General features: G+C 49.4%; 1 protein-coding gene across 1 annotated transcript in view; it reads left to right on the top strand.

Moving 5' to 3' along the window:
* The first annotated feature begins 8 nt into the window (after positions 1-8).
* Positions 9-18,218, top strand: part of Duox1 (dual oxidase 1) — a 33,457-nt gene continuing 15,247 nt past the window's right edge. Inside the window, exons 1-20 of the mRNA XM_005316522.5 lie at positions 9-142; positions 1,897-1,997; positions 4,186-4,269; positions 4,464-4,628; positions 5,467-5,654; positions 5,806-6,007; positions 6,155-6,321; positions 6,954-7,014; positions 7,154-7,250; positions 8,530-8,620; positions 9,658-9,760; positions 9,993-10,165; positions 11,366-11,541; positions 11,737-11,855; positions 12,493-12,630; positions 13,312-13,425; positions 14,162-14,361; positions 15,217-15,402; positions 17,515-17,740; positions 17,999-18,092. Coding sequence (XP_005316579.2) covers positions 1,940-1,997; positions 4,186-4,269; positions 4,464-4,628; positions 5,467-5,654; positions 5,806-6,007; positions 6,155-6,321; positions 6,954-7,014; positions 7,154-7,250; positions 8,530-8,620; positions 9,658-9,760; positions 9,993-10,165; positions 11,366-11,541; positions 11,737-11,855; positions 12,493-12,630; positions 13,312-13,425; positions 14,162-14,361; positions 15,217-15,402; positions 17,515-17,740; positions 17,999-18,092 — 2,642 coding nt within the window. The 5' untranslated portion in view covers positions 9-142; positions 1,897-1,939. The remainder of the gene's footprint in view (positions 143-1,896; positions 1,998-4,185; positions 4,270-4,463; positions 4,629-5,466; positions 5,655-5,805; positions 6,008-6,154; positions 6,322-6,953; positions 7,015-7,153; positions 7,251-8,529; positions 8,621-9,657; positions 9,761-9,992; positions 10,166-11,365; positions 11,542-11,736; positions 11,856-12,492; positions 12,631-13,311; positions 13,426-14,161; positions 14,362-15,216; positions 15,403-17,514; positions 17,741-17,998; positions 18,093-18,218) is intronic.

The raw sequence follows: 18,218 nt of genomic DNA, 5'->3' as shown, positions 1-18,218 counted from the left end.
CGTCCCCTCTTCACCCCCCAGCCCCGCCCGCCCCAGCTCAGAGCCGGAGAGGCAGCCAGTCGAGAGTGCGTTTCGAGGGCCCAGCGGGGAGCCAGGACGGAGCCAATCCACAATTCAGGGGTCGGGGGACGACACGGCCAAGGTCAGATCCAGGAGGACTTCTCCAGCCCGAGGGCCCGGTGGCTCCGAGGGAGGGAACTCCAAGGGCAGGGCGTAGAGGGAGGGAGCCCCATCTTGCTATATTTTTGAGGGAAAGGGAATTCTTGCCTCACTGCGCCTTCCAATCTTATCCTAATGCGAAAATGGACCCTGTTAGGCTTTGTCCTCTGCCCCACCAGAGTTTTGAGAGGGTTTTTCCGGACCTTGGAATGTTGGGTGGCCTAGTTTGCTTGAGCTTTGAGAATCTCCTTCCTGGCACCAGCACATCATATCAGGGAGGGAACTTTGGGCTCTGAGGGTCCAAGCTTTCCCCCTAGCCCCTCTCTTGGGACTAGTTTGGAATCCCTATAACCTTAGCTCATCTTCCTCTGATCCCAGGGCCACCAGGGTTACCACTCTAGGAAGAGTGGCCATGTGGGATAAGAACCAGGTAGGCCTGTGTTCTCTCCCTGATTATGCCACCGCTTGAGGCTTAACTGCTCTGACCCACTACTGGGAAGCTACTGCACCCACGTTGCTGTGTAAATCTTTAAGGGCTACCCACCCACAAAGAATAGTTTTTAAGCATGCCTGCCCTTCTCTCTAGAATGTGCTCACATCCTGGCCTGAAAACTTACTGCATGCCCTTTGGGATTGAGTGGTACATTAGTCTTTAGTGCCCAGGAGCCTGAAAACATGATGGTAGAAGGGAAGGAGTAGGACAGTTTGGATTAGGGAAGGACCAGTGTGGTGACCTTAGCATATCTAGCCATACAGTTCCAACTATCCTGAGCCCAGCTCTTTATATATTATCAAAGGCCAGCTCTGGAAGACTCTGCAAGATGGAATGGATGGAATACTGAGCTTTTACATTGTGGCAGGGCCTAGGTTTCTTCTGTTTGTAGGATATGGGAGTGGGGATGAGGTTGCTTCCTGGGTTCTTTCTTCTGACTAGATGACCTGTCCTACTGAGGTTTGGTTGTAGAAGGGGCTTTCCCTGAGCCTCTACCTCCTCCCTTTCAATCTCCAGGTTGCCTTTAGGAGGCTCTCACTGACCTTAGGCATTCCTTGTGCCACTCAGGAGTCCCAGCTTGAGTCCCTTGCTACCTCTGTTTCCCTGTTGTCCCTGGGTGGTTTGTTGGCCTGCAGGGGGAGAGCAGAAAGCCAACCCTGAAACACAAGCACCTGGCACTGTACCCCTCTTCAGGCTTCGCAGAGGAGCCAAGATCCATCCTACTCTATATCACATTTGGATAACACCTGTCATTTTTCTTGCTTTGAATTCAACCTTAATCTCACATTTGATTTTGGCAACCATGCTGGAAGTAAATAGTTTAGGTATATTTATTCCCATAACTGAAAGAAGAAAACAGGGATCAAGTCAGGTAAGTGGCTTGTTCAGAAGCCCATGTAGTAGCACTGAGACCTCAGCTCAGTCTCTCAGCCCCCAAGAAGGCTCTGTCCAAGGGACACACACTCTGTAGGCAGCTGGATCAAAGCAAGGTTTTCCAACTAAGCAGAAGTTAAAGTCCGTGAAGGCAGAGTTTTATTTTGTTCTTCACTTATTCTCCAGTGCCTAGGTCAGTTTCTGGTACATAGTGGGTGCTCATGAGTATTTGTTGAATCAATGACAGGATCTTGGGAGCAAATTAGTCTCTTGCTGTTTGTTACCTGTTCTAGATTCACAGGGGCCCGCAGCAGACTTGGCTTGATTCTCTGAACAGTTGGGCTCATTCTCTTTGTCCTTTCTTTTTCTAGGGTCTCCATTTTGAGGTATTCTAACAGCTGAATTTATATTATCATGGGCTTCTACCTGGCTCTTGCATGGACCCTCCTGATTGGGCCATGGACCCCCATGGGTAAGTACAGATTGGAGTAGAGTCAAGGTAGTGAGTAGAGGAACCCAGCATCCTCTGGGCTCCCCCAAGGATAGCAGCTAAGTAGTGATCATGTCTATATCTTTAGGCCCTATTGATACAATGTCCTGTACATGGTAGGTAGGTGCTCGTTTCTAGCTGTTGAATAAATTGATGGATAATGGAATGAAAATTATTACCAAATATACAGAATTAGGGAGCTGGTGTGTCAGCACTTTCTATTTCTTTTTTCTTTTCTTTTTTTAAAGAGAGAGTGAGAGAGGGGAGAGAGAGAGAGAGAGAATTTTTAATATTTATTTTTTAGTTCTCCGGGCCGCACGCATGCCAGGCGAGCGCGCTACCGCTTGAGCCACATCCCCAGCCCCAGCACTTTCTATTTCATTTCTTCCAGTTTTGGGGCCTTTTCTCCCTCCTCTATCTTCTCTCTTTTTTCATAAACTAAGGGTCTCTGATTCAAATTAGGAAAAGATTGATTGATACAAGACAATAAAGGGTCTTGGGATCATATTAGGCCCCAAACTGAAGGGAAGTTACTAGTGTTTTCAAACAATATTTAAAACCAAAACCAATATGATCCAGAAGATTTGAATCCTGTAATCTTCAGCCTTGGACAGTTTCTTACTACAATCTGAGGCTACTCTCTGTAGTCTGGGTGTGTGAGGAGGGAAGTGGGTTTAGGGTGCCACAGGTTAGATTAAAAGGAGCAAATCTGATCATTAGGGATGGGAAATGCAAATATAGGAATGGGAGAAAATTTGTGGAATGATCTGTGCCGGCTGGAGGTGACAAGATGATGACATGTCCCCTGAAGTTTCTTCCTTGCCAGAGCTAGTCACATTCACCTTCATTCCAGCTGTCTCCTTTCCTTGGCTTCGGGGGTTTCCTTTTCTCCCTATCTTTTGCCTCTTATCTCTAAGAAACAGTCATCCTGTATGCTCCCCTAAAGGATGTTCTGCCACCAGTTCATCTTATTTTAGAGATCACATGTATGTGGCTGTCCTCATCCCTGACCCTGTGTCCTTTGCTCAAACATCAGAGCCTCAGTCATTTTCCTTCCCTGATTCCCTGGTAAGTGAGTGAGTGTGCTGTGGTGGGTGGCAGAGGAGGCACACACGTGGGCAGGAGGGTAGCGAGATCCTGTCCTTGGTCTGAGGATAATCAGAGGAATTTGTCTTCTCTGACTGATGACAGGCCTTTATTCTGTTTTCTGAGATGAAAAATGGTCTGGTCTACTGACCAGAAAGATCTCCATCCCACACCTGATTCTGGACCCTCCCTTTTCTCCCCTTCCCTTTGCTCTGCCCCCTGTAGCTGAGTGCTCCTTCCTAGACCCTACTTTTTGGAAAGTATGATGGCATGAAGAGCAGGAATTTTATGCAGAACAAAAAGTCCCAGAAGGGGAAAAGGGCAAGGTCATCTACATGACCAGTCCAGCCCCAGGTCCCACCCAAGAAACTGGGAAAAAGACCAGAAGAGCAGTACTGCACCCTTGCCTTGGGCTCTGCTGAGCTGGAAAGGGCCAGGCTCCTTTCTAGACTGTCCATGCCCAGTGATAGGTCACAGAATGACTTGTCCTTCCCAGGTATGGGGTGTAACTGACTCCCTATTGGACTGAGGGGGGTGGGGTAGGTAGGGGTGAGAGTAGAGGCAGGAGCATGGAAATAATCGAGTAGGGACTCTTCGTGGAATTTTGTTGCCCCACTGGTTCTAGGACAAGCTGAAGGAAGTTTCTAATTTTAACAGAGGGGGCTCTAAGGAAGTCAAAATGATTGTTCTCTATGGTGTCTTCCAGCCTGAGAATGTTTTTTGTCCTACTATGATCACCAAGGATCTGAAGCACGAAGAGAGTGGGAGACCCCTGCATCCTCTTCCACATAGCTACTGTCCTTCTCTAGCCTGCTCTTCCTTTCTGAAGCCACCTGTCAGCAGGCACTGCATCCAGCTACTCTATTTTAGTGGTAGTATCTTGTCCACAGAGCAGCTTAAGATGGGGCTTGAGTTTGGCCTGACTTTGCCTTTGTCTCTCCCTCTATGCCCACCTCCCACCTCTGGGGTAGATCCAACTTCTGCTGCCCTGAGTGCCAGATTCACAGGACCCAGTCCCTGCAGGCCTACCTAGCCTCTCACACACTGACTTGCCCAGCCATCCCTTCCTTCCATTCTTACTCAGGAGCCCAGAAACCCATTGCGTGGGAGGTGCAGCGTTTTGATGGATGGTACAACAACCTTGTGGAACACAGATGGGGCAGCAAAGGTAGGTGAGAGCCAAGTGGGGACAGTGTCCCAGGGGCAGGCTGGTACTCACTAGAATAGGGTGAGAACTGGTAAGTATCAGCAAAGGCCATCCATTTCTAAGGTTTTAGGATCCATGGTATGGAGGGAAGCTTAGGAGAGATGTCAAGTATGCTCCCTGAGAATTTACCCTTGTTCTTATCTCTCCTCCATCAGGCTCTCGGCTGCAGCGTTTGGTCCCAGCTAGTTATGCAGATGGCGTGTACCAGCCCTTGGGAGAACCCCACTTGCCCAACCCCCGAGACCTTAGTAACACTGCCATGAGGGGCCCTGCAGGGCAGGCCTCTCTGCGAAACCGCACTGTACTGGGCCTCTTCTTTGGTGAGGAAGTCAGCCTCTCAGGAGGAAGGCCACTGGGGGTTAGCTAGACACCTCTGTTGTCTGAGGAGGGGTCAGGAGATGGGGACAGAGTGATGGAGGGTCTGACAGTGGGGATGAGAGATGGAGGAAGAGGCAATGGAGTAAGAGTAAGGCAGAGGGAGGGATGATCCATGTGAGGTGAAGTCTGATGGGGGAAGGCATAAATCTGTCTCCTACAGGAAGAAGAGGGGTGGGCAGAGGGAAAAGGAGCATCCTTCCCTTATTGGGCTGATAGAATAGAGGTGCAACTGGAAGCAGGAGCATGAAAATCATTTGGTAGGGACTCTTCATGGAACCCTGTTGCCCCAGTGGCTCACAGGACAGGCTTGGGAAAGTGTTCCCATTGTAACAGAGAGGGCTAACAGAGGTATTAGCCAGCAGGACCTTAGTGATGTGGGGGAGGGGTCAGGTGGCAGGCCTGCCTCCTACTGGCCATTCAGGTTGCTCTTGCAAGCTCCCCCATCTAACCTTCCTCAGAAGCTGTCAGGCCCTCCAGGAAGGCTCCCAGCTGCACGTGTTGGAGCTGGTGCTGACACCTTCTTTGCCTAGGCACACTCAGTGAGCACCTCCCAGTTACCAAGGAGAAGGCCAAACTGACAATGACAACATCTTAGATCAGGTGTAGGCACAGGCAGGTCTGGAGAGACAAAGGATTGAAAGGGAATGCAAGGAGGTCAAGGCTTGGACTTGCCCATAAAGGCTACTACTGACTCTTGAAGCTTGAAGAGAGGCAAAAGGACTAGATACCTGAGGCAGAAAGAGAGTGGCCCTCAGCTGACTCTAGCATTGCCTCTTGCAGGCTACCACGTGCTGTCAGACCTGGTGAGTGTGGAAACCCCTGGCTGTCCCGCGGAATTCCTCAATATCCACGTCCCACCTGGAGACCCCGTGTTCGACCCCAACCAGCAAGGGGATGTGGTGCTACCCTTCCAAAGGAGCTGCTGGGACCCAGAGACGGGGCAGAGCCCCAGCAAACCCCGGGACCTGGTGAGGCGAAGGCTGGGCCTGGGCCAGGTGGCTCCCTGGGGTTCAGGCCTGGCAGGATGGGCCAGGGAGAGGCTCCCACTCCCCACCCTCAGGTCTTTCTTTGCCCATCTCTGCTCCCTGACCCCTGCTCGCCCACCCCTTGCCCCCGCAGACCAACCAGGTGACCGGCTGGCTGGACGGCAGCGCCATCTATGGCTCCTCTCACTCCTGGAGCGATGCTCTGAGGAGCTTCTCTGGAGGACAGCTGGCGTCAGGGCCCGACCCCGCCTTCCCTCGGGACTCACAGGACCCGCTGCTCATGTGGACCGCGCCCGACCCCGCTACGGGGCAGCGGGGACATCAGGGACTGTATGGTGAGGTTGCGGGGGCCGCGCAAGGGTGCTAGGTGGAGCTGTCAGGGCGCCCGCAGTTGGTGGGAGCCAGGCCGGGGTTTGTGAGTTTCGGCTCCCTGAGGTCACTTAGCGTCTTGTCTCCTGGTGTGCACCTCCATGTCTATGCAGCCTTCGGAGCCCAGCGAGGGAACCGGGAGCCCTTCCTGCAGGCTCTGGGCCTGCTCTGGTTCCGCTACCACAATTTGTGCGCGCAGAGGCTGGCCCAGGAGCACCCGCACTGGGGGGACGAGGAGCTGTTCCAGCACGCACGCAAGAAGGTCATCGCCACCTATCAGGTCAGCACAACCGCTCATTCTGCTGCCCACCCACGTGAAAGTCCACTGGAGATTCTGCTTCCTGGCACAGTTTTTCATCCTGCGACCACCCTCACCCAGAAATGCTGCTTTCCTGGAGGCTCCTCTTCCTAGGGAGCTAATGTCTAGTAAAAGCTCCTATCAATGATAAGGAGGCCCAGTGCTACTTACAGGAGAGATTTTGCTTGTGATTATTTTTACCGACTCCCCCACCCCCATTTCTCGTTCCTTGTGGGGCACAGGCCAGGTACTTCTCCTGTTTGCCTTGCCTCTCCAGGGACTGCCCCTGCTGAGTCTTCAGCTCTGCACCTGTCTTCCTTGGGCTCAGCTCTCTGGTGGTCCCACCAGGTCCACAATATCCGCACACTGCCCAGGGTGTGTCTAAGTGGGAAGTTTCCTTGGGGGAGGGTTTGGCTGGGGTATTTTCAGGCACCCAGATCTGCCAAGGAAGAGGAAAAACCTAGGAGAGAGCAGTGAATGTAGAATCACACCTGCACTGCACAGGTCCCACAGTCTCTTACACAGCCCCAAGCTGAGGGTAGAGGATGGACTTTTGATCATGTCCTCCAGACTGCCTCCTTCACCTCAGCCCATCTCTTCTCTCTGACCCTCAGAACATCGCTCTGTATGAGTGGCTGCCCAGTTTCCTGCAGAAAACACCCCCAAAATATGCAGGTGAGGAAATGCAAAGGGAGGATGATGGAGAAGATATATATATATATATCTTTTTTTTTCTCTCTTTGTGGGCTGGAATGGTGAGTAGAATGAATCATTTAAAAACCGAATTCTAGTGTCCCTTCTTCTCTTACTTCAGGATACCGCTCTTTTTTGGACCCCAGCATCTCTCCGGAGTTTGTGGTGGCTTCTGAGCAATTCTTCTCCACCATGGTGCCCCCTGGTGTCTACATGAGGTGAGGGAGTGGGCTCAAATGTTTGTGTTTTGGGAGGAGTGAGGTTATCCATTGGGAAAAGTCCCCCAGTAGCCCTCAAGACAGGGTGTTCAGTCTCAAGTGGAGGCAATGGTGAATATAAGGAGAAATCAAATAACTTTATGAACATATACCATTGTTTTTAAGCATACTGACATACATTATCCTGCAATTGGTGTGTAGATATCTGTCTCCCAACTAAATGTGAGCGACTGAGGCTTAAAAGGGTATCTCTCATAAGGCCCACCATCTGAACATGAGGTCTTGGCACTACGCTGGAGACATTTTTAGCTATAAGCCCAGAACATGGGTTTACAAACTTTTGGAAAGAGCTTTAAAAATGTGTGCAATCTGAAGAAAAATATTGGTTTCAAAATAAATGCAAAGGGAAATTTAAAATAAAAATACATTTTAAAGCAAATATATATTAAATGAAGCATGTTAATTTGCTATACTTTTTAATAATTGAATTTTAATTTAAAACAATTGATAGCTTATATTTTCTTACTCTAGAACAATATCTGAGTATGCCTTAGGAAAGCCGAGAAATCATAGACAATTGAATTATCCATAGATAAGTAGTTTCAAAAGAACAATTTTAAAATCTTTTAAAAATGTGTATATCGGGCTGGGGATATAGCTCAGTGGTAAAGCACTTGCCTAGTGTGCAAGAAGCCCTGGGTTTAATCCCCAGCACCACACATGAAAATACAAATAGAAATGTGTATATATGAGTACAGTGGCTTGTGCCTATGTTTCCAGTTACTAGGGAGATTGAGGCAGGAGGATCACTTGAACTCCTGTTACTAGGGAGTTTGAGACTCTTTGGCAACATAGGAGGACCTCATCTGGAAAAAAAAAAAAGTTTGCATGCACGAACACTGTAATCCCTCCAAATTGGCAGGTTCCCCATCCAAGGAGTCAATCAACCTCAGATTGAAAATATTTTTTAAAAAGATGCTTCCATACTGAAAATGTACAACCAGACTGCATTTCTTTCCTCTCCCTTTCTTTGTTTCATGGACGATGCTCCAACAAGCCAATGTATAGACTTCCTATGACTTACTTAATTTTTAGATTTGTGGTCTGATGTGAGGGGAGGGAACTTCCAAAAGTCAGATTGTCTATGACCTTTCAAGGTCAGGTGGTCACCACCTTAGGGAAGCCTGGGTCCCCTAGCTACAGTATTGGAGACCAGAGCTGATGCCTGACATGGAATCTTGTATCCCAAGTCACCACTCCCTGGCTCATTTCATTTTAGAAATGCCAGCTGCTATTTTCAGAGGATTGTCAATAAGAACACAAGTTTCTCCAGAGCTCTTCGTGTCTGCAACAGCTATTGGAATCGAAAGGTTAGGGCTGGGGGCACATATGCGGGTGGGTATATGTGTGTATGTTGTGTCTGTGTCTGAGAGTGTGCAGGTAAGGTGGGCAGGAGGGCTGGAGCAGGTAGCAGGGATGGGCTGAGGTAAAGGAGGCAGTCTGGGGGACATGATTAGACATCCATCTTCTACCCTCAGCTTGGGGCTGTGTAAGAGACTGTGCAGCACAGGTGTGATTCTATATTCATTGCTGTCTCCTAGGTTTTTCCTCTCCCTTGACAGATCTGGGTGCCTGAAAATACTCCAGGCATCCCAGACCCTTAAGGAAACTTCCCACTTAGATACATCTTGGGAAGTGTGTGAATGTGTGTGTATGTGTGGAGTGGGGAAGAAGAAGGGATTCTGAGATTTATGGGGGAAAATCTGTCCATCCAAACCAGGCTAGTAGGTAAAGAGCTTTGACCCTTGATTTAAAGCAAAATCAGGTATTTTGTGTGTTTACAAAGGCAGGAGGAAGGTGGGAGAGCCACGGAGAGAAGAGGAAGGTGTAGAATCAGTCCTGCAGCTAAATTGAAAGAAGCCTCAGTGTCTTCCTAATCTGAGTGCCACCCCCTCCCCATTGTGTGTGTGGTGCTGAGGATAAAAGCTAGAGCCTTGGGTACTTGGACATCCTACGCAAGCACTCTACCATAAGTTGCATCTTTCACCCAAGTCTCTTTATTAAGGGGAGGATACTGAGTTTGGAGAGATCCATGTGACTTGCCCAAGGTCACATGGCTGATTAGTAACAGAGAAAGAATGAAGACCTAGATGTTGTAGAGCCTTTGCAAAACAAAGTTAAGTCTGAGGTAGAAGTAGAGTTTTGTCATCCTTTCTGCTTGCAGAGACCTGTCTCCAGCAACATGGGCTTTGTATAGGAACATCACTCACTCTGAGTAGGGAATTGACTGTAGGAAAGGGTTGTCCCACTAGGAGTTAATGACAGGCCTGGATGGGCCCAAGGATATGAAAGTTGTGGAGGGAGCCCGGCTGTTTTAACATCTGATTCCATTCTCCCATCCCCAAAGAACCCAAATCTACAAAGTGCTGAAGATGTGGACGCGCTGCTGTTGGGTATGGCCTCCCAAATTGCTGAGAAAGAGGACCATGTGGTAGTTGAGGATGTGCGAGGTAAGACTGCGGCTGTCCCCACAGGCTGTGGGATCTCAGTTAGACTGGATCTCTAGAGCGAGGAAGGGAGGGGTCCAGAGCTGGGAGCCTGCAGCACAGTTACTGCTGAGAGAGCTTCTGACTCTCCCTCTGCTTGGTTCAAGTTCTCCTGGAGTTGACTGGAGTAACCTGGGCTAGAGGCCACATTGGTTGGCCCTGAGTTCCCTCTAACCCTCTGGTCTTTCATTCCCAGATTTCTGGCCTGGGCCACTGAAGTTTTCCCGCACAGACTACCTGGCCAGCTGCCTGCAACGGGGCCGGGATCTGGGCCTCCCCTCTTACACCAAGGCCAGGGCAGCACTGGGCCTGCCTCCCATTTCCCACTGGAAGGACATCAACCCTGCACTCTCCCAGAGTGATGGCACTGTGAGGAGGGGTCAGGACCCAGAGGCTGGGATGGGAGGATCAAGGCACATCATTCCCAGATATGAAATGGGTAGTGAGATGAGGGTATCAGAGATAAGCACCTGGTGAGAGGGACCGGCTTTCCCAGGTCACTTTTCCCAATCTCACATACCAGGATGGAGATTATCAGAGCAGCAGGATTGACTGGCTTTTGACTCAGAATTCTCAGATCCAGCAAATGTTTATTGAGCATATACTGCATCCCAGGCACTTAGTAGACATTACCTCCTTTTCTCTTCCCAACACCCCCCAAGTGGGAATAGAAAGTCCTTTACTTAGAAACAAGCTGTGCTTTTCTGTACTCATACCCCAGCTGGCTTTGGGGAATCAGCTCTCACTTCCTGAGCTATCACCTGGGCAAGTGGTGTTGCCTGCACCAACCTACAAGCTTTGGCTGCCTAACTGTCTTGGCACAGCAGTGTTTCTACAGTTGCCTCTTTTACTGAACTTTACGCTTGCTAATTCATAAAATTGTTGGAAAGAAGAGAATTGGAAGGCCCATAAAGAACTGATGGTGCTCATGGCGCCCATCACTTTATAATATCTATGGATATATAATTTGAAAATACCAGGAATGGGTAAGGCCTTCACCTCAGACTTATCTTGGATTGGAATGCCCAAAGGAGCAAATCTTTGGCTCCCACTGGGTCTCCTTGGAACTAATCTGGACAGGTGCTTATTTACCTTGTGAAGAAAAGAACTGAAGAAAAAAAAATCAGGTATAAAATGTTGAGAATATATTATTGAAGACTGTCTCTGAAAAGCAGTATACTGTTAGGGATTTGATTTTTTTAAAAAAACTTTTTTTTTTTGCTCCAAAAAATAGAAACCTTTTATGACATCATTCTATCATTCAACTTTGTACATTCTAATTTTGCCTTTTGAACATTCACACCTTTTAAAGAACAAATTATGTAGGGGGTTGACTCTCTGTTTTATACCAATTTCATACAACAGGCAGCTGTGAGTTTCTCATAAATGAGTTAACTAATGCAAAGCACTCAGAGCAGTGCCTGGAGCATAATAAGCACTTTGGAGGAGTGAGTTATTGTTACTGTCATTTATTATTATTATTCCTGGGGCTAATCCCTGGGAGCCACTTCTTTGCCCAAGGCTGAGTGCCCGGTCCTCTCACATACTCCTGCCCCTATTTGGTTCCAGGTGTTGGAGGCTACAGCTGCCCTGTACAACCAGGACCTGTCTCGGCTGGAGCTGCTGCCAGGGGGGCTCCTGGAGAGTCATGGGGACCCTGGACCCCTCTTCAGCACCATCATCCTTGATCAGTTTGTGCGGCTACGGGATGGAGACCGCTACTGGTTTGAAAATACCAGGAATGGGTAAGGCCTTCGCCTCAGACTTACCTTGGACTGGGCTCCAGACCCTCTATCTGGCCTTAGGCAACCCACATTGATTCCAGACCCTCCTGTTACCCCCTCCCCAGCCACTCTGAGTCTCTTTCCTCCTCAGGTCCCTAGGCTTGGGGCCTGCATCTCTTTCCCATCACCACAGCTCTCCACCTCTCCCACCCTCAGGCTGTTTTCTGAGAGAGAGATTGCAGAGATCAGAAACACTTCTCTAAGGGACATTCTATTGGCCATCACCAATGTGGACCCCAGTGCCCTGCAGCCCAATGTCTTTTACTGGCTTGCAGGTGAGTACCCAAGGGGCTGGAGGGGTGCTGGGTCTGGAGCCTGTCTCTCCTCGGTTGTGGGCTTGGCATAGTATGCCTAGGCAGCAGATCCAAGCAGGCAGTGCGTTATAGTTCTGCCCTTGGGAACTTTGGTTCCGGGTGCCAGGGCTACCATGTACAGATATGTGAGTTCCTTCAGGAAAGGATCTGAATGAAGGAAGAACTGAATGCCCTGGAGATCTGGTGAGGAGACTCACATTCACTTGGGAAGGGGCTGAAGCTGAGTGAAGCATTAGGAAGGCCAAGTGCAGTGAGGATTTCCTGCCCATGACAGTAATGAGGGAAATGCTATGTGTGTGTGTGTGTGTGTGTGTGTGTGTGTGAGAGAGAGAGAGAGAGAGAGAGAGAGAGAGAGAGAAGAGAGAGAGAGGAGAAAGAGCAAGCAAGCATATAGGAAGAGACAGAGGTTCACTTTCTACCCCACTTGTTACTCAAGTAGGCAAATGTGACAACCTTGCTACCATGGACAGGTTAAGAAGCCCCTTCTTCTCTGCTACCCAGAACACCCTCGCTCCCTTTCTGCCACCTACCTTTCTCAGTGATCCTGTGTCAGAGCCTGTGGCCCAACACCCAGGACTGACTCCCTCTGCCTTCCCAGGAGACCCCTGTCCACAGCCAAGACAGCTCAACACCGAGGGCCTGCCAGCTTGCGTCCCCCTCATCATCCGGGACTATTTTGAAGGCAGCGGATTTGGCTTTGGGCTCACCATTGGGACCCTCTGCTGCTTCCCCTTAGGTAAAAGTGATGAGTGGGCAGTTTGAGGCTGGGGAATGATTCACGGTGGTTCTATCTGTGACAACAAATCATACAGAATCCCCCTGGGCAGGTGAAGGAAATACTAGGGGAAGGGACACAAGAAGTGTCTAAGCTGCTGATAAGTTGGCTCCAGGGAGATTTGCCTCCCTTTCTCCTGGGATCCATGACCCCTGCAACTCACCAGGGCTCAACTTGGTCAGAAACCTGGGGAAGTTCACAACCCTCACTTGTTTGCAGAAGTCTGGGCCTGGAGAACTGTCAGAGGTCAACTTCCTTTCAGAACCAGAGCTAGGACAGATGGAGTTGCTGGGCAAGGGCTTGGGACTTAGTCTTTGGCAAGGCTATGTCTGGGTGGACCAGCAGTCTGGCATGGTGGGTCTACCTGTGGCTTGAGGACTCAGCTTTGTCACTGACTGGGAAGGGACGTGAGTGGAGGAAGCTGGGAAGGCTGGACATGAATCTTGGAAGCTACCCAAAGCTTACCAGAAGATGCAAAAGCAGTTCTTCCCACAGAGCTGCACAGTTTGAAACAATTGATCAGTAGAGTCAGGAGTGGGGAAAGCAAGAGGTCTTGCCAAAGAAAGGAGATGGGAAGGGAGCCACTTCCATCTTCCCAGAGCCTCACCTTCCCCTGAACACCTATTACCTCCACCTTCCCAGTGAGCCTGCTCAGCGCCTGGATTGTTGCCCGGCTCAGGATGAGAAATTTCAAGAGGCTTCAAGGCCAGGAACGCCAGAGCATCATGTCAGAGAAACTTGTGGGGGGTGTGGAAGGTAGGTCTGGGGCTAGCCAGGATGGTGGAGGGGAAGACATGACTCAGAACTGCAGTCCCCATCTCTATCCCGGGAAAAGGCCTCCCTCTTCTAGGGCTGTAGGCCAGGCCAGATCAAATGGGGAAAATCACAGTGGCATTAGGTGAAAGGACCTGCAGTCCTCCAACCTCCATAGCTCCTCCCAGTGATCCCAGTGAAGAGAATGTGATAGACTCATGAAAAAGGTGTAGGACTCTGCCTAGATTTTACAGGTTACTATGACTCACAAATCCCTGAGAACTGCTGCTTTGTGGCATCTCATACTGGAATTATAGGCAACAGAGCAGTGACTAATGAAGGTCTGGTGTCAGACTGGCATTAGAATCTTGGTTCTACCACTATAGGCTGATTATTGGACCTTAGGCAGATGTTTTAATGTCTCTAAGCCTATTTTTTCTTAAAAGAAATAATAATAACACCTACCCTAAAGGTTTGTAATGAAATGAAATAGTTCATGTAAAGTACTCTGCTGAGCAAATAGTTAACACTAGGAAATGGTATTCACTATTCTCCTCCTGGGCTAGAGGCACAGTAGTACTGTTGGAGAGGGGATGACTCTCAGTGCCCAGGAAGGGGACAGGAAGCTGTGGAAGCCTTGCTCTAACCAGCCTTGAGCTGGCCTTCTTCCTCCCAATGTGCCTCTGGTGCACCCAGCTGATCCAAACCCAGCTGACCCAGCCCCATCTCTTGCCCTCAGCTTTGGAATGGCAGGGCCGCAAGGAGCCCTGCCGGCCTGTGCTTGTGCACTTACAGCCTGGACAGATGCGAGTATTAGATGGCAGTCTCACTATGCTCAGGACAATCCAGCTTCGGCCTCCACAGAAGGTCAACCTCATCCTGTCCAACAACCGTGGTCGTCGTACCCTGCTGCTCAAGATCCCCAAGGAGTATGACCTGGTATGGCCCAGGTGGCCCCTGCCTGCTTGTCCAAAGCCATAGCAAAGGAAGCAGTCAGATGGAGGGGAAGAAGCACTGGGCCAGGAGGTAGGGCTGCTAGCCTCTAGTCCCAGACTATAGTAACTAACAGGTAAACCTGAACACGGTTATCCTGCTTTGCGCCTCCTGAATGACGGGGTTTACTCTTCTCACTCTTGCAGCCACAGTTAGCTTCCTCCTTTCCTAAGGATGTCCTCACAGATCTTAGCTGGGAATCCTTGGAAGAGGCTGAGCCTTCTTCCCTATTCCCTTATTTCAGGATCTAGTGAACTTGTAGATATTTTGGAGGGAAGCTAAATTGGAGGCCGAACATGGGTTGTGACTCTGCCTGGCTTATGGTCCCCTCTATCCTCTGGTCTCCCTGTCTTCCCCTCACTTCGTCAGCATGGAATTGAAGGAATAATGACTTTGTACAATTTTTTTTTTTTTTGGTACCAGGGATTGAACCCAGTGGCACTCAAACACTGAGCCACATCCCCAGCCCTTTTTTGTATTTTATTTAGAGACAGGGTCTCACTGAGTTGCTTAGTGCCTCCCTGTTGCTGAGGCTGGCTTTGAACTCTTGATCCTCCTACCTCAGCCTCCTGAGCCACTGGGAGGTGTGTGCCACCACACCTGGCTGTACAATTACTTTTGAACTCACTCTGCACCTGTAACCAAGCCACTTGAGCCCATATTCTCCTCTGTAAAAAAGAGATATGAGATATCTCTTTTGTAAGGGTTAGGGTTAGGTTAGCCCCTCTGACATAATCCATGTAAAACGTCTAACTTCAAGAGGCCTTTACAAATGGTCATTCTCACTCGCTGGTCCCATAGGTGCTACTGTTTAACCTAGAGGAAGAGCGGCAAGCGCTGGTAGAAAACCTACGGGCAGCTCTGAAGGAGAATGGGTTGAGCTTCCAGGAGTGGGAGCTGCGGGAGCAGGAGCTGATGAGGGCAGCTGTGACACGGGAGCAGCGGAGCCATCTCCTAGAGACCTTTTTCAGGCACCTTTTCTCCCAGGTGTGTACATGGGATCAGATCTGTCCATGTGACTGTGTACCTATGGTAGCATCCTTACCTGCACGAGGTCATGGTGTAGCTCCAGGGGAAGTCAACAATTCTGAGTTCTCAAATGACAATCAGCTGTTAAAATTTGGGGCAAGTCACCAGACTTTACTGCAAGGAGGTGTCCCTGCCACCACTGGAATCTTGTCCTCAGCTGTAAGACTCCAGGGAGCAAAGCCCAGGAATGAGGCAGAGCAAGACAGGCAGTGTGGGCCCCTGAGAGTTGTGATTCACTCATCCATAGGGAGCACAGCTGCCAAGGCGCTCTAAGGAGTATTAATGTCTAACTTTCAAACTTCTGAGAGATAGTGAGAGGATCTAAGAAAGAAGAGAGGATGAAAAATTCAAAGACTGAAGTCCATATCTGATACCAAAAATAAATAAATAAAAATATAGTCAGCCTTGGATCAGAGGAGTAGAGAAACATGGGAAATATAAGGTAAATTCAGCATGGTTCCTTCATTGAAGTTTATCATTCTACTGGGAAGATGAGATATGCATAGAAAGGAAGATAACTGGTAAAGGATGAAGGCTACAGAAGTGATCCAGGAGCCAGTTGTAGTGATGCACACCTGTAATCTCAGCTACTCAGGAGGTTGAGACAGTAGGATCATAAGTTCAAGGTCAGCCTAAGCAATTTAGCAAGACCCTGTCTCAAAAAAAAAAAAAATGTACTGGAGTGTAGCCCAGTGGTAGTGCACCTCTGGGTTCAATCTCCATTACTGCAAAATAAATAAATAAAGTAATCCAATAAATACAGGGTCTAGGAGTTCAGAAAAGATAGCAAGCCTTCAGTATAAGGTCATGATGGAAATGAGATTTAGCAAGAACTAAAAGATGGAAGAGTGTTGGCTCAGAAGAAAGGGCCAGAAGGTATATGCAAAGGTGCTCCACAGAAGGGCAAAATATTAATGTTTGAGAAAAAACAAACATTTGGGGGAGAGGATTCTTGTGGGAAGCTACCATTTAATGAACATTTACCCTATGGCAAATTTAACTCTCAAACAAGTTAAACATTGAGTAGACACAAGAACCGAGGGACCCTCAGGTAGGGGGCTCCTTGCCAGGGCCAAAGTGGGACCTAGGCACCTCCACTCAGTCCAGGATCCATCAAGCTATGGGAACCCCCTGTGCTGGGAGGTGGGAGGACTGCTATCTCCCTGGAGGTGGCTGACAATCCCTGATGGCTGCACAGTACTTTCGGCTTTCCAAATACTTTCCACACACCCTCTCTTGTTGATTCTCATAATAACCCTGTGAGATAAGTAGGGCAGGTGAGGAAATGAATCTCAGACAACTGAAGAGACTTGCCTGGGGTCATGCAGCAAACAGGTGGCAGAGTTAGCACATGAACCCAGGTCTCTTGCCTTCAGCTCTGGGCTCCTTCAACTAAAGTATCTTGTTTGAAGCTGCAATGTTTGCCTTACAGAACCACAACCAGACTTGATCTAAGCAGCCTAGTTGATAGGCAGGAAAGACAGGTACTGTCTGTTTCCCTTACTGTCTGTTTTCCTGCTAGGGCAATCCATGGGTAGGCTGGAGATGGCATGTAAGGAGAATTTCCCTTTCCCAAACCCAGGTGAACCCTTGTCCTGGTTACAACTCTTTTAGATGTAAGAGAAACCCATATAAAGGAACAGTTGTCCCTGAGGATCCAGGTTGTCTTGGGAATAATTCTACAGGGAGGACTTCAACCTGGCCTGGAAGGCCTGGGAAAAAGGAAAGCTGTCGAAAACAAGGTCACTCCTCCCTCAGGCTGCCTCAGTTTTCTCCGGGTCTCTACTTTACCCTGTCTCAGAGCACTTGGAAGAAAAGGGTAGTCCATGTCTTCTGAACTTTCTTGTGCTCAGGACAAGACATATCTGGTACCTCTTAGTTCCAATGCCAAATGGCCAGCTTGGGTCAGGTGTGTAATCATAGAAGGCAGAGGTCCAGGACTCCATAGAACAAACATGGCCCCATGGACCACTCACAGGGCTGCTTCTGGAGGCATGCTGGATAAATTCCTTCAGGTCAAGGAAGCCTTGTCTCCTTCTCTCCCTCCCTCTGTTTGCTGCCCAAGTGCAGGTGCTGGACATCGACCAGGCAGATGCAGGGACCCTGCCCCTGGACTCATCCCAGAAGGTTCGGGAGGCTCTGACCTGTGAGCTGAGCAGGGCTGAGTTTGCCGAGTCCCTGGGCCTCAAGCCCCAGGACATGTTTGTGGAGTCCATGTTCTCTCTGGCTGACAAGGATGGCAATGGCTACCTGTCCTTCCGGGAGTTCCTGGACATCCTGGTGGTCTTCATGAAAGGTGAGGGAGGAAAAATGATTGTTCAGATAGGAGAGACTGGACAGAGACTGGAATGTGGCTGACCTGTTCCAAGTGAGGAGCACTGGGGCCAGGTCTCCAGCCATGGTCACACCTAGGAATGTCCAGATGCCAGTTAAGAAGCAGAGTGACCCTTACCGTGTCCAACAGTGGGTCATTACACCAGTGTATGGCCCCTCTGCCTGGCCTGGGAGTTTAGGCAGATGGGCCACAGCCCTCCTCATGAAATCCTTCTCCCAGGCTCCCCTGAGGAGAAGTCTCGCCTTATGTTCCGCATGTATGACTTTGATGGGAATGGCCTCATTTCCAAGGAGGAGTTCATCAGGATGCTGAGGTTGGTCCTCTGGGATAGTCAGAAGAGTAAGCTGGGGCAGGACTGCCAGGGGAAGGAGGGGACATGAAAGGGAGAGCAGAAAGGTAAAGGGTAAGTAGGGACCTACTTCTTACTCCTGAAACCAGA

Source organism: Ictidomys tridecemlineatus, chromosome 5, assembly GCF_052094955.1.
Source record: "Ictidomys tridecemlineatus isolate mIctTri1 chromosome 5, mIctTri1.hap1, whole genome shotgun sequence".
Lineage (NCBI taxonomy): Eukaryota > Metazoa > Chordata > Mammalia > Rodentia > Sciuridae > Ictidomys > Ictidomys tridecemlineatus.
The sequence above is the reverse complement of the archived record's forward strand: the minus strand, read 5'-3'. Positions and strand labels throughout refer to the sequence as shown.